The 14,182-nt window shown below is 34.3% G+C and overlaps 3 protein-coding genes across 6 annotated transcripts in view; 2 read left to right on the top strand and 1 right to left on the bottom strand.

Moving 5' to 3' along the window:
* Positions 1 to 551: 551 nt before the first annotated feature.
* On the bottom strand, positions 552 to 4,237 carry LOC136418685 (protein MTO1 homolog, mitochondrial). Its single transcript, XM_066404826.1, has 12 exons — positions 3,959 to 4,237; positions 3,597 to 3,715; positions 3,328 to 3,535; positions 3,147 to 3,269; positions 2,917 to 3,083; positions 2,635 to 2,851; positions 2,324 to 2,574; positions 1,743 to 1,867; positions 1,425 to 1,634; positions 1,205 to 1,373; positions 1,043 to 1,153; positions 552 to 705 (listed from the first exon to the last, which is right to left on the bottom strand). Exons 1-12 carry the CDS (start codon positions 4,167 to 4,169, stop codon positions 601 to 603), a joined length of 2,016 nt encoding a protein of 671 aa, XP_066260923.1. The 5' UTR covers positions 4,170 to 4,237; the 3' UTR covers positions 552 to 600.
* Positions 4,238 to 4,449: 212 nt separating this feature from the next.
* Positions 4,450 to 6,089, top strand: LOC136418667 (uncharacterized). Its single transcript, XM_066404790.1, has 2 exons — positions 4,450 to 4,522; positions 4,683 to 6,089. The coding sequence occupies exon 2, from the start codon at positions 4,783 to 4,785 to the stop codon at positions 6,007 to 6,009; it is 1,227 nt and encodes a 408-aa protein (XP_066260887.1). The 5' UTR covers positions 4,450 to 4,522; positions 4,683 to 4,782; the 3' UTR covers positions 6,010 to 6,089.
* Positions 6,090 to 6,338: 249 nt separating this feature from the next.
* rut (rutabaga) overlaps positions 6,339 to 14,182 on the top strand; it is an 87,878-nt gene continuing 80,034 nt past the window's right edge. For 3 of the 4 annotated variants that reach the window (XM_066404815.1, XM_066404814.1, XM_066404813.1), the window contains exon 1: positions 6,340 to 6,689. The gene's annotated coding sequence lies outside the window, so the exon portion shown is untranslated. Of the gene's footprint in view, positions 6,690 to 14,182 lie in introns of all 4 variants that reach the window. The other variant, XM_066404817.1, reaches the window with a different exon arrangement.

The following is a 14,182-nucleotide window of genomic DNA, read 5'->3' as shown; positions in this document are numbered from 1 at the left end:
TATAAAAGTAGCAGAACATCTGCGTTGAACGTTTTCTGACTTTTAAACATCTCAGGTGATCTAAATATAAATCAGCATTACAGGCACAGTTGTAACTACACTTTTCAGCGAAATATCCATTTAGGCACCACAGAATGATATTTAATGCCAGAATGGAATCCTATTAAATCTATTTTTCGTGGAGTTATAAACAGTATATGGTGAGCCACAAGAGGTGATCTTTTTTCCAAAATTGTAAGAGATATGAAAACATTTAAATACAAAAATTTCTGGGCTCAAACTTAGTGAATAATAAAACATTCTAGAGTTTTGAACAGAATCCAAAAATGCAGTAATATTAACTTATTCTGCTTAAAATATTAAAGTTTTCACTTGCCCACAGAAATTTAAATAGTTTGTATATACGACACGCTAAAAACCAACCAGTCTGAAGGAGGGGCAACTTGAGAGAAGAGTAGCTCTCATGGGTCACCCTGTGCCTCTGTGAATTTATCTTATCAAGCTTATACACTTCACACAGATCATATTTCTAGCGATGTACTCAAAATTTATTTAATTTCAAACGAACATTACAATATCACATAAAACAATTCATTAAATTTATCTAGCCAGATCCAAAATTACATCATTTCTTTGTTTAACAAACCTTAGAAGTCTGAATAAGGATGATGGAGTAATTCCTGGTATCCGACTCGCTGCTGCAATCTAAAATACAGGAGATTTTACGTTAAGATACGAAATAGAAAAGGTAAGTATAGGGTATTTAAGGAGGAGATATACGAAATAACTTTAATAACGTGTTGTATGTTTAAAATGAACTCTAGAACATAAAGATCATGCCTGTCAATCAATATTCAGTCATTGTCAGTTGCACTATAAATACATATACTACGTGCTTTATTTTACTAGGGTCATAATAAACCAGTTTGTGACCGCCAAACAATTTTGTAAAAAGCCCTTTACAATCAAACTGAACATAAAGCTTTAAATTATATAATCAAACAAACCAATACATTCTTTGATTTATATTGTTGAGACTTACTGTCTGTGGTTGCACAATCATCAACTTCTCCCTCTCCTCCATGCTCAAACTTAAACTTTCTGAGTTGTAGTTTAGGTCATTCGGCAGCAATAAAGTCTCGTTTTCCCGCACCTATCGTTTTGCAAGTTAATTAGACCTGCTATTAGAATACCCAATATTTACCTCTTTGACTTCGTCAGATTGTTCGAGAATAGCACGTTCATACAAGGCCTCAACATGTAGCCTATGTACCACAGCCTGATCATAAGTTAATGGTAGTAAGGCAGGCTCAACTTCAGCTAATTTATTAATAGTAATTTTTTCATTGTAGACGTCAATCATTTGCCAAGCACTGCAATGAGGAAGTTAAATACTTTATGTAATAATTTCATAATTAGTTTACGTTTTTTGCTCTACACTTTTACTTGGTATGACGCCGATGAGTCTCCGCCAATGTGAAACAGGTCGATGGATGTTTTTCAATAAACTAACACCTTCTTGCAATTTTTTTCCAATGTCCATCATTTTTTGGTATCGTTCTCTTGAGACGCAGCCGACCGCATAGCCTTTAGCTGTTAAGCGTTGGTCTGCGTTGTCAGGTCTTAAAGTTAATCTGTAACAAATAACCACACAACTGTAATAAAATCTAATATACATATACATATATATTATTATATTATAATGATGGTCAAATTAAATCAATTTCTTCATAAATATTTACCTAAATTCTGCTCGACTTGTAAACATCCTGTAAGGCTCAGTAGTACCTCTAGTAGTTAAGTCGTCTATCATAACACCAATGTAACCCTCGGTGCGGCTAATCGTTAAGGGTGGTGACTGAAGAGTCTACAAATATCTTACTACCTTAGAAATTTCACTCAGTTGAAAATGTGTACAGGATACTCAGTTTCAAACGAACCACTCGAAATATTTTTTGATGTGTGGAAAATTCCAATTTAGAAGAATTGTTTGGGAATGTGTTTGAAGTAAGTTTATCACTAATTCTTCTTCCTCCCTTCTTAAAATGCCTGACCAGGCATTTTAAGCCAGTTGGGGAAATTTAAAGTAATTAATTTCCAATTTATAAGCCTAATAATTGGAACTAATTTGTTCATTAAAGGTTGTAAAACAGTAATAGCACTGAAATGTATACATATTTTTAAGCAAGTTCTTTGTCTTGTCCATTCTGGATCAAACGAGCAAAGCGAGATCCCGCAACATACTGGCACTAGTTGTCGATTTTAACGTGGTTCCTTTGAAAATGAAACCTCTGTATATAGAATTTTGCTTAGCTCTTTACACCTTTAAAGCAGCATTAATTCCGGCTAAAATTCCTTGACTTGCAGCTTCCTCATACCCAGTCGTTCCATTGATTTGGCCAGCCAAAAACAACCCTTCTACCTTCTTAACTTCTAGTGAGGGATTTAACTCCATTGGGTTCACAAAGTCATATTCTACCCCATAACCTGGTCTAAGTATCACTGCATTTTCTAATGCTGGTATGGAATGAACTAGATGCTCTTGTAAGTCTTCAGGCAATGTACATGATAACCCTAATAATTGATTTTAAGTGGACAAAAGCAATGATGTACACTTCCACACTCAGTAACTACCATTAGGGTATATTACGTCGCTGTTGAGCCCTTCAGGCTCAAGCCACAGCTGATGCTGTCTTCCACCAAATTTTAGCACTTTCGATTCAATACTGGGGCAATATCTTGGGCCTGTTACCTCCTCAAATACGTGTCGATTCAAATGAATGTTTTCTTTCACTATACTCTCAATTTTTGAAGTGGTTTTTGTAATATAACATACTAACTGATCATTGGGCTGCATTGGAACAATGCTTATTCTTATTAGAAGATCAGTTTTGTTTGCAACAAACACATACATACATGAATCCAGACTGAATCATTCATAAAAGAAAAGGGAAGTGGCGGATTGTCTCCTTTTTGTATTTCGGTTCGTTTATAGTCAATAGTATCTGCTTTCAGCCTGGGGGGGGTACCAGTTTTAAGCCGGCCCATACTTAGGTTTAAGGATTTTAGAGTATTGGCAAGACCTGTAGTTTGGCATATATGAGTTTTTCTTATTCACGACAGTTAATGATTTACCTGTACTTTACCTATTGCAGGTTCATCTCCTATACGTCCTGCTGGGAAAACCTTGAGACCCATATTAATCTGACCATTTAAAAAAGTTCCTGTTGTAATTACAACAGTGTCGGATTTAATTTTTGTTCTATCATCTGAAATAATGATAACACAAAAGAACGGTTCTGCTATGGCATTCATTGGGAGACTTACTCAAGATTATTCCCTTACATTCAGCAACAGTTCTATTATTTACATCCACATGGATATTTTCAATTATTAAATCTTCAACAGGAGCAAAGAGCACATCTAAATTTGGAGTTTTCTCAAAAAGCTCATTTTGCATATATTTTTTATACAATTGTCTGTCGATTTGTGCTCTATACCCCCAGACAGCTGGACCTTTGCGTCGGTTTAGAATCTGAAATTGTATTGATGTGAAAAATAAATATATTTGAAGCAGAGTTTTGAGTGTTTAATACCTTATACTGAATTCCTGATAAATCACATATTCTTCCACAAACCCCATCTAATGCATCAATTTCACGTATCAAATGTCCTTTTCCAATACCTCCAAAAGATGGATTACAAGACATTTCACCTAAATAAAGTATTGATGTATGAAATTGGAAAAATAAAAGTTTATGTAACGAAATAAAAAATTTATAGTTTTCTGTAGCAAGTGGAATTTTGAGAAATGTGCAAAATGAGGCCTCATAATATGATATGAATTCCATAAAATAGCATTTTCTAACAAATGTAATGTGTGTAATAAGGTTTTGTTGTGTTATCTTTAGTCATTTTCATTCAAACAAATAATACAGTACAGTCATAAATGACTTACCAACTGTATCTCTTTTGTGAGTGACTAACAATGTTTGACAACCCATTCTTGCAGCAGCACTACATGCTTCAGCCCCTGCATGCCCACCTCCTACCACTATAACATTGTACTGCTTTTCTTTAGAAAAATAAGATAAATGTGCTCGACAGTCCGTTTGCAATATCCCCTGAAGACATTTACAGACCAGGGATTTTGAGAAAATTGACCACATTGCCTATGAGTAGTTTGAGGCACACAAAATGAATTTAATGTATGTAGGTTTAACAGTTTTTCGTTTTCTTAATTTTTATTTTCTAAGTACATTTTATGTGAAAAGAGAAACTAAACAAAAAATTATAACATAAACCATAACCTTAAATAAATTGTATTCCGAACATGCGCAAAAGTGAAAATCTAATATTGTTTGTCTCTTTTTATTACATGAAAGAAAATCATATCGGAAGAACACCGATCCTTTGAATATCGGTTATTAAGTGTGACAGTTGATAACAATTCAAAAGTCATAATAAACTTTATATGTTTATTATTCTAAAAGTTATTAAAGGTTTAATTAGAGTTGTTAAAGTAAGTAAAAAAGTAAAAGTATGATATCAACATAACATGTTTAAAATGGCATTTTGCCATGGCGTATGCATCAGTGAGCATGACTACTAGAATTGACTAGAACTCAAAAATTACCAATGATAATCTACATCATCATCACATCTTTGTGTACTTTCTTTAGTATTTTCCTACATGAAGCACCCAGTGGAGCGATACTAAAAAAGAAGCGTTTAAAACTTAATGTATATTGAACTAAGAAAAGATTACAACTGACATTAACGATGGCGGAAAACTTAGAGGAAAGCCACGCAGTAAATATTAGTTCTAATGAGTTGGATGAAGAAACCAAGGAGAAACTCAAAGGTGATTGCATCGGAGACACTCTCTACAGTAAATCTTTCGTCATACGCACATTAATGGGACTCTCTGCCTTAAATTACAACGAAGAGGAAGAACATGATTTATGTTTTCTTTGGGACATGACTCTGGAAAAAGATGTTTGTCAGTTATTGTTAGATTTGCAGTATCCTTGTATAGCAATTGAAGCTCTAGCTAATTGTAGACAGGAGAGGTTTACAGAAATCTTACTAGGTATATTTGGCAACATTCTTATCCCAAACTGTAATATAACCATAGCAGACTATATCTTAAAGTCAGCCTTTAATGAATTTAATACTGATTCTCCTTTTGTATGTATTCAGCTAATGAGGCTGCTTGAAATTATTGCTTACAAATTTCCAAATCAAATTCCTATTCTTGGCCAAGAGGTATTAGAGGTGCGTATGCAGTTCATACTGAATTACTCATTTAGTTCAGAGCTAATTAATCAGACTATGCAAACATTGGTCCATTTAACTGAGGATTTTAAAATAAACCAATGTTATGTGAGTTCAGCATTGTTTAAATCAGTTATTGAGGGGATTAACACTGTTCTATCACTCGAATCTAGTAATTCTGAAGTTGATATGGATTCGTCAGAGACTTGCAAAATTGTTAATAGAGCTTTCAATCTCATTTCAAATATCTGTGCTTATGTGGGCCAGTACCACCATGATCTAGAAATTGCTGAAGCTATAAGTTGTTCAGAGAAACTGCATCTTATTATAAGTAAAGTAATAATACATTATTCTGTGGAGGAGAATTTGCTCCCATTGCCTGTAAATTTCAATGAATACATTTTAGCATTTCAGGTAATTTTCACGACTAGAGATGTCAGGATAGTCTCAAAGGATGATTGCAAATTGTTTAGTGAAATCTTTAAACCGTTATGCTTAATAGTTTATATTTTACATGGATGTAAATCTGAGGTGTTGGATAGTTTCAATAAGATTCTAGAATTAGTAGCCATCTTGATACACCTAGTGAGTGCGGAATCGGTATTAAATCAACTAAGGCATTTAGATTATAAGAAAGGTATCGTAGTTTTAAATTCTTTGAAAGAGTTATCGCGTTCTTTGAAATTTGATATTGGTGAGAAAATACGGTTTCTCTTTGAAGAGTATAAGTGATAGGAGTATTTTGCCTTTTTATACCTTTCATCCAATAGATAATTTATTGTTATGACCTTTATTATATTATTACCTGAGATAAATGTCCCCATTTAGATAATATATATGAGTTTAAAACTGAATTAAATAAATTTTTTCTTTCCAAGCGGTGAAGTTAACTGCGTTGAACAGGTCGCTGCATTAGATTGTTTCCAATTCTGCGCTGCACTAATCAAGATGGCGACAGGAGTTCCAAGTGACGCTTCCTCCGTCTATTGTTTATCCCTAGAGCGCATGTCGCTTTCTATCTTTGTTCCTCCAATGGAGATTAAAGGCTCTAAGAGAACGTTCACACTCGTTCGCATTTTGTTTTTGTCGGAAGGCTTGAGCCTGAAAGCAGGCAGTTTCTGCTACGGACTAGAGAATATCGCGGTTTTAAAGTCTTTGTCTCGGAATTCGGAAATCCTGAGTGGACTCTTGTTAAAGAGGATAAAAAAATTAATTGGCTTATTTAATTTCGTGATAATGTTCATTTAAACGGGTGCGTTTTGCAAGATTCTTAATCAGTTTGACCTCCTAAGAGGAAGAGCCACCCCCAACAAACTGCTGACAATTTGTGACTAATTTGTTTACTTGTGTGGAAGGACTAAATTTTATATGCTGACAGGCTGGAAAGTCTTGGATTACTGACATGTAAAAAGGTAAATTGTTTTAATTTTATTACCTGAAATGTTCCTTAATGAGTACCTACCTGTAAGGGCTCCTATAGGAGCATTTGCCTATTGTTATGAATTTTATCAGCACAGATATTTATTTACTTATTCTCATAAGGTATCACAGAGGGTCCCATTTATGGGTACCCTCCATTTGCTTCTAATGGAGATATGTCCATAGACATCTTGATAGGCATATTATTAAATAGGAAACTACTTGAAACTAGAACCACTATATGAATACCAATGCTGTCATCAACTGTTAATGACAATTGTTTTACCCTTGTATAAACAAAGGACAGTGATAGTCGACTTTTACCTATGAGAGATAACCTAATTCACATGTCAAATTATTATCCATTCTTGACATACATTAATATTTTAAAAATCAATCTGTTGGGATGTTGTATGTATGGGCAAGCTGTAAGGTAAGGTGCTACATACTAATGGCACTCATCCTACACTATTTTGGTCGAATATCTTCCCAATACTTTTATTACGCAGTGGGTCAGATTGTAGTCACCTTCTGTTCAAAAGTTCTTATTTTTCGCAGAATAAAATAATTTTTGAAATATTATAGCGCTCGGATTGTTGTAAAGGAATACATATTTCAAACATATAACATCATATAACAGACCGTTGCTACTGCAAACCATAGACACGGGTCATTTGCCCCTTTCTGAGGAGCATTCTTTCTTGTAGCAGACTTTTTAAATTTAACACGTTCGTAAAAGCCAAATTCAATAGGTACCTGAGTTTCAGAAGAAAAATAGTTCTATTTGTTGAAAATCGATTGATGGTTTAATGCCAAGTTAAATCCCCCTCCAGTCCTGTTTAGAATCCCAAGTTAAATAAGGAAAATGATAAAAAAATAGGCTACTGGAACTCCGCATGGAGCTGGGAGAATATTTCATAATAGTTTTAAAATCGATAGATATTTGTCCTAGGTATTGTAAGTCTATCCAGAGGTGCATTCCCTTTGTAAGTACAAAGTAAAAAGGCAACACACCGCAATTTTTCTATCATCCCTCGTAGGTTGAAATATGTCACCTTGAAGTGACATGTAAAAGATATAACATTTAAATACGAGGAGCGTAATAATATTCAATTTTGATAACAGTAGGCAAAAAACTCTAAAAATGCTTTTATCTTCACCACCACTTTTCTATCGCCTCTTGTAGGATCAAATACGGTACCTTGAAGTGACCTGTAAGAATTTGGCATTTAAATACGAGGAGCGTTAAAATATTCAATTTTGAAGGAAATAATGGCAATACGTAATAAGCCCTTCGAGAACTATTGAAAGCGTCAGAAAAAAGAAGAGAAAAGAATTTGAGGGGACAAACATGAACAATTATTTGTAGGATTAGTAGCCCCACCGGCATTGAACTACATTATTTGCCTTAATAAGAAAAAAATATTACCAAGTTTACCTATTAGGCCCTATACGTACTTAAGAGTTTAATCGTTTAATTCAATGTTACATATTAGAATTTTCCCAAGCATTTTTGTATTCTTAGCTAAATTTGAACTGAAGTAAACAACTGGGTAAATAAGTCGGTAAATACAGTTAATCATTATTAAATATTAAAATTCCTACATTTCTAGATTGAAATTTTTCGTGTTTCATAGTCTATTTACTTCATATCATGCCCTAAGGGTGCGAAACCTGCCACTCTTTCTGTAAACCTGAACCAAAATAGAAACAGATCAATTCAAATTATTCCAGTTTCCAGACACGGATGCACGTGCATGCTCGGTTCATATTCTCTGTTTACCTTCCTTTCTAAATTTAGTGGCAAATTATAACGGGTGTTTTAGCGTCCCGCGTTTTTAAGAATAAAAACAAAAACCCAAGTTGAACTGTAGGCAATTTTTAACGCCGCTGATGACTGAGGGGTTGGAACTGGTCCAAAAACGTTCAACTTGACACGGTTTCTCCTTTGATAAATTACGAAACGATCGACAAGTTGCATTGTCATAGGTATGTTACATGTTCTCCGATTTGAATCATCGTTCAGTGTGATTAAGTATTAGCTGCGCCATTAGTCATTTCCCGCTGCGCGCTCGAAGCTTTTGGAGGAGTAGTTCGATCAAGAATTTTGTATTAGTACTGTATATAAATTAACATTGTTTCTTATGCAGAGAAAACCACATAAGCAAACAGTGTTTGATGATTAATCTCGTGATTAATGAAGAAGACGTAATGATTTCTTGAATGATTAATAGTTTGCATGAAAGGAAGACCTATTCGCGGTCCAAAAATTCTAAATTAGAAATTATATTTTTGAGTTCGGTTTGAGAATTTTCCAGATTTTTTCCTCTATTTTTTAATTTTATTTTCACACTTTATTATCGCAGGAACATAATTTACCTTTTAAATTCGAAATCAAGTAATTTACCCGAAAATTTTCCTATATTTACTCGCAAGTTAGGCAATCAATCTTTTTATTTTATACATTAAGCAATAAATATTATTTATATAATATTATTTATATATTTGAAGTGGTAAATTACTAGTGAGTTAAAATGTTCTACAAATAATCCTGCAAATATCTTTTAAATTGTGAAACGGAGCCACTTTGAGGAATGCCATATTTGATCTGATAACTTTGCATTCGTAAATACAGTAAATTTAGTAAATATTTGATGCACATCAGTATACCGATTTTTCTAAGAATTTTTCAATTGTGACTTAAGCCTTTGAATTAATATTTGAGAAGTTTACGTGGGTCCAGTTGGTTCGAGGTTAAATTTGTAAGCAGCGAGATTCGGGAGGTTACTCCAAACAATATATTCCTAGTGGAATTTATTAGTGAATAAACAACCCTGAACCCCAAAGAAGAACCCCATGTGGATAATAGTTCTGAATTAATATATACGGGGTGACCGTGTTTCGACTTTAAGCAAGGGAATGTGGGTAATATCACGAGTTAAGGGCAGTTAAATTAAGGCAAAATTGAGTAGTTCACGCTCAACCTGTATTGTTTAGGGGATTTATTAACATAAGGAAGCATTGTGCGCTGAAAAAGAACGAACATTTATTTAAAACGATGCATCATGTGCCTGCATCTCAACCCAAAAGATTCCGGATCAATAAACGGTCATTATGTAACTTGTGAAATAAAACCTTTTCAGTCGCCACAGGTGGTTTAGATTAGGAAAGTTCTAGGTTTATTTGCTAAAATCAGAAAAATTGTGTTTCTGATGTTTTTTCTTGAACACCAGTAGGTAACATGTGTATTTTTATAGCCCGGTTTTCAGCCGAAAAAAGGATTCTGGATCAATGAACACTATAGAAACATTGATGCCACTGTTCTCTTTAGTCCCGTTTGTTAGCTCAGTTGCGAAATAAAGGCACCTGTTTTCATTGTGTAACTTGTAGCCAAATGAAACCCATTTAATCACCACAAGTGCCTTAGGTTAGGAAAACTGCCAGTGTATTTGTCAAAATTAAAAAAAAAAGTTTCTTTCTCCACCAGTAGGCAACATGTCTGGGTCACATTTTACGGCTCGATTTTCGGTAAAAAAAAAACCGGATCAATGAACACTCTAGAAACATTGATGCCAAATGCCCCTGACACTTTCTAACTTTGACGCACAGCGAGCTAAAAATATTCTCCCTAGGGACACGTCTAAATTGCAATTTACTCGCGGCTATGGAATCTTAAAAGCAGCAAATCTGTAAAACTCTATTTATTTTTTTAAACTCGTCCCATTATAGCAACGGTAATTAGCCGTGTAATTGAACATACTGACGTTCGTTTAGTTATTAAGTGCGTCGACAGGTTAATCTGCATTTAGATCCATATCAGGTCGACTGTTCATGAAATCTTTATTATTCCAATTGGGAATGGACTGTTTGCAATTGACTCAAAATTCTTATCGAGCTTCCTCATCTTGTCAAGAGAAGTGGGACGGACTTGAATACATCTTTTGACTGTTAACTGGGAAAAACTCTTAACTGATGCCCTTTTTTTTTTTATAAAAGTATGACCTTTTTCAATTGTCGCTGGCAGTGAGTCTATAAAGATCGTGACAATTTTTTTGCCAGGCCATTATTAGTGGATTATCGGAAAAAATGTCTGCACTAACCTGACGGGACAGGACAATAAAATAAAACCAGAAATCATTTGCACTCATAAACCTTGAGATCCGTATATATTAAGTAATCCGTTTGATATGGTAATGTTCTTTCTCCAATTAAAATATCAGTGACATTACTGTACGAGGTCAATACGACATTATGCAAGGATTATTTGGCCGCGGCTTACAGATCTTATCTTTCCAGATTTATTCGACAAAAAAGGATGATGGATGGATAAATGAGTGTGATCAGTACCCCGAGTCTAAGCCCATAAATCCCACAGAAAGCTCTATTAGTGACACATTTATCTCAATATGGGTTTAGATATAACAGAACATCGACATCAAACATTATTAACGGTGGTCTTTGAGGTTCCCTGTTCTGATTTATGACGATTTCGGATTTCTGTAAACACTGAGAAACCCACTTGCGAAAATGCACATTATTGACAGATATAGTTGAACGTAAACGAAAGGATCCTCAATGGAGAACGATCGAGTTGTCAAACTTTAATAAGACAAGATAGATAAGAATAGTCTGAAGATATGGGGAATAAGACAACATTTTCCTGGATAACATACAGGGTGAATCGGTCTCGTTTATCAAACTAAAATATTTTCAGCGATACGACGTTGTCGGTTATACAGGATGTAACATTTAACTTGAGACATCGCAATTCCTCGAATAATAAGCGGTTTACGAAAAAATGTCTATTAAGGAAGTTTAATTATTCCACGGGGAAAATATATTAGATGCTAAGATTAGTGCCCCTCTGCCCCTCCTAGTGGGAGGGATGGGGGGTAACTTCGATTTCTTAAATGGCATCCTCTACTTTTTATTGCAGATTTGAATTCTACGGCCAATAACACGTAGAATTTATCGGGAACATTTTTTAAAATTCACGATACATGACGCTGCAATCAACGAAATTTAACTTTCCTTTCGCTTATGATTTACCGGAATCTTCGGTGAAATCTGCTTTAAAAAAAACTTATTCTTATGCGTTGTGGGGGATAAATAAAAATAACACATTTTTAGTTTAAATGTATAAGAAAAAGAAATAACTTGAAGAAACAACTAGTTTTACTCAGATTTACTTCAGCATTAACACTACATCAGAATGGAATATTTGACCGTACAAGAGAAAATTGAGATGGTTTTTGTTTATGGAGAAACTGGCAGGCGTTTTGATAATGCTGTCAATCTCTACGCTCAGCGTTTCCGGATAAAGTGCGATCACGAGCTTCTTTCGCTCAAGTTATCAAACAGTTTTCTACTGAGGGAAGTATAAAACAGAAGAGAAGAACACGTGCAGCTACTGTTTGTGGAGCAGACAATCAAGTAGCAGTCCTAGGTGCTGTGGCTCGTAATCCCCATGCAAACACGAAAAATCTCACTGCGATCAGGTACTTCTCATATGAGTGTGTGGAGAATGTTGAGGATGCACAAGTTTCATCCTTATCATATCTCTTTACACCAAGAGCTCCATAATGGGGTAGATTTTCAAAATCCGATAACGTTTTGTCAATGGGGACATGAACAAATACAGCAATGCCCCAATTTATTTCGTTACGTATCTCGACAAATCGTTTTTTACAAATCACGGCACCGTTAATAGAAACAACATGTATTACTGGAGTATAGAAAATCCGCATTGGCTTCGACAAGTTGAGCATCAGACTCCCTTGGACTGTCAACGTATGGTGTGGAATCATTGGCAGTAAATTTATCGGTCTCCACATAATTGAAGGCAACTTGAATGGTGAAATGTGCCAAGACATTTGGAAAATTAACTACCAACATTGTTTGAAAACTTGAGTTTAGAAGATCGGCAGAACATGCGGTTTTAGCATGATGATTGTTTAGTACACTATTCGGTGGTAGCACGAGAAGTCCTTAATTGCGAATTCAATAATCGTTGGATCGGTAGAGTTGATCCGGTGAACTGGCCTGCTAGATCACCAGATCTCACTTTGCCAGATTTCTTTGTGTGGAGCTATCTTAAAGACGAAGTTTGTAAACAAGTACCAACGACATGTGAAAACATGATTGTGCGAATCAGCAATACTTGAGCCGAAATTACAGCAGCCGCACTTCTCAGTAGTGTTCGGTCGTTTGAAATGTGGATTAATAAGTGCATTGAAGTTGAAAGACGTCATTTTGAGCACTTACTTTAAAAATTAACTGCAAAAAGTTTTTATTTATATTGATTTTAAAGCAGATTACACCGAACATTCCGGAAAATCATAAGCGAAAGGAAAATTTAATTTCGTTGATTACAGCGTCATGTATCGTGAATTTAATACGTTAACCGCCCACCGTACATTTGAATTTTTAGTCGATGGAGCCCAAAACGAAACTTTGTTTTAAAATTATTTTTTGATTACATTACTGTCATATATATTTAATTTTTATTATAAAAATGCCAAAAATCAGTAAAAACACATTTTGAAATTGAAACCCATGGTTTGGGCTTCGTGGCGGTTAACGTGTTAAATAAATGTTCCAGATAAATTCTACGTGTTATTTGCCGTAGAATTCGAATCTGCAATAAAAAGTAGGGGATGCTATTTAAGAAATTAAAGTTACCCCCATCTCCCCACAAGGAGGGGTAGAGGGACATTAATTTTAGCATCAATGTATTTCCCCCGCGGAATAATTAAACTTTTATAATCATTTTTTTGTAGAGCGCTTATTATTCGAGATATTGTGAAGTCTTAGGTTAAATGTTACACCCTGTATAAAAAAGTTGTAGCCATTCCGATATATTAAATGGGACACCTTGTATACTACTTGATTTTTCATCGAATATTGCTGAGTAAAACATTAATACTAGATTTACTACTCCGGTCAAAACTACTGATTTTACAATTTTATTTTCAAATTTTTACTTCACCTTTTTTTTGAAACGATGTCACGATATTTGAGGTGATAAATAGTTAAATGAATAATATTATATTGTTAGTTTTATCTTTTTAATCAAAATTAAAAAGTTTATTATTATTATTGGTACTTATACCAAACCTGTTAAAATGAGCGGTACTATCTGATGGAATGAGTTTTGCACATTTTGTGAATTTATAAATATTGTGTAATGGCAATACGATCAAAATGAATGATTTGTGGATGATAATGACACGCAAATATTATGACAGTTGTTAATTAAATTTTGAGATATAGTGGTTCTGAAATTTTGTTGAAAATACTAGAGAGAAACATCTCTTTAGATACTGAAATATTCAAAACTATATTTTTTGGTAAGAAAATTAAATACACTAATAGAAAGAGAAAATTATCCTATTATTAGTTTCAATTTATTTTTATAATTATCGTCAGGTCTCAGAAATGGCAAAACGAAAGGAATGTTCTATGTTTTTGGAAAATAGAACCGACA

This window comes from Euwallacea similis, chromosome 36, assembly GCF_039881205.1.
Source record: "Euwallacea similis isolate ESF13 chromosome 36, ESF131.1, whole genome shotgun sequence".
Classification (NCBI taxonomy): Eukaryota; Metazoa; Arthropoda; class Insecta; order Coleoptera; family Curculionidae; genus Euwallacea; species Euwallacea similis.
Note: the sequence above shows the minus strand (reverse complement) of the source record. Positions and strands in the feature narration are given on the sequence as shown.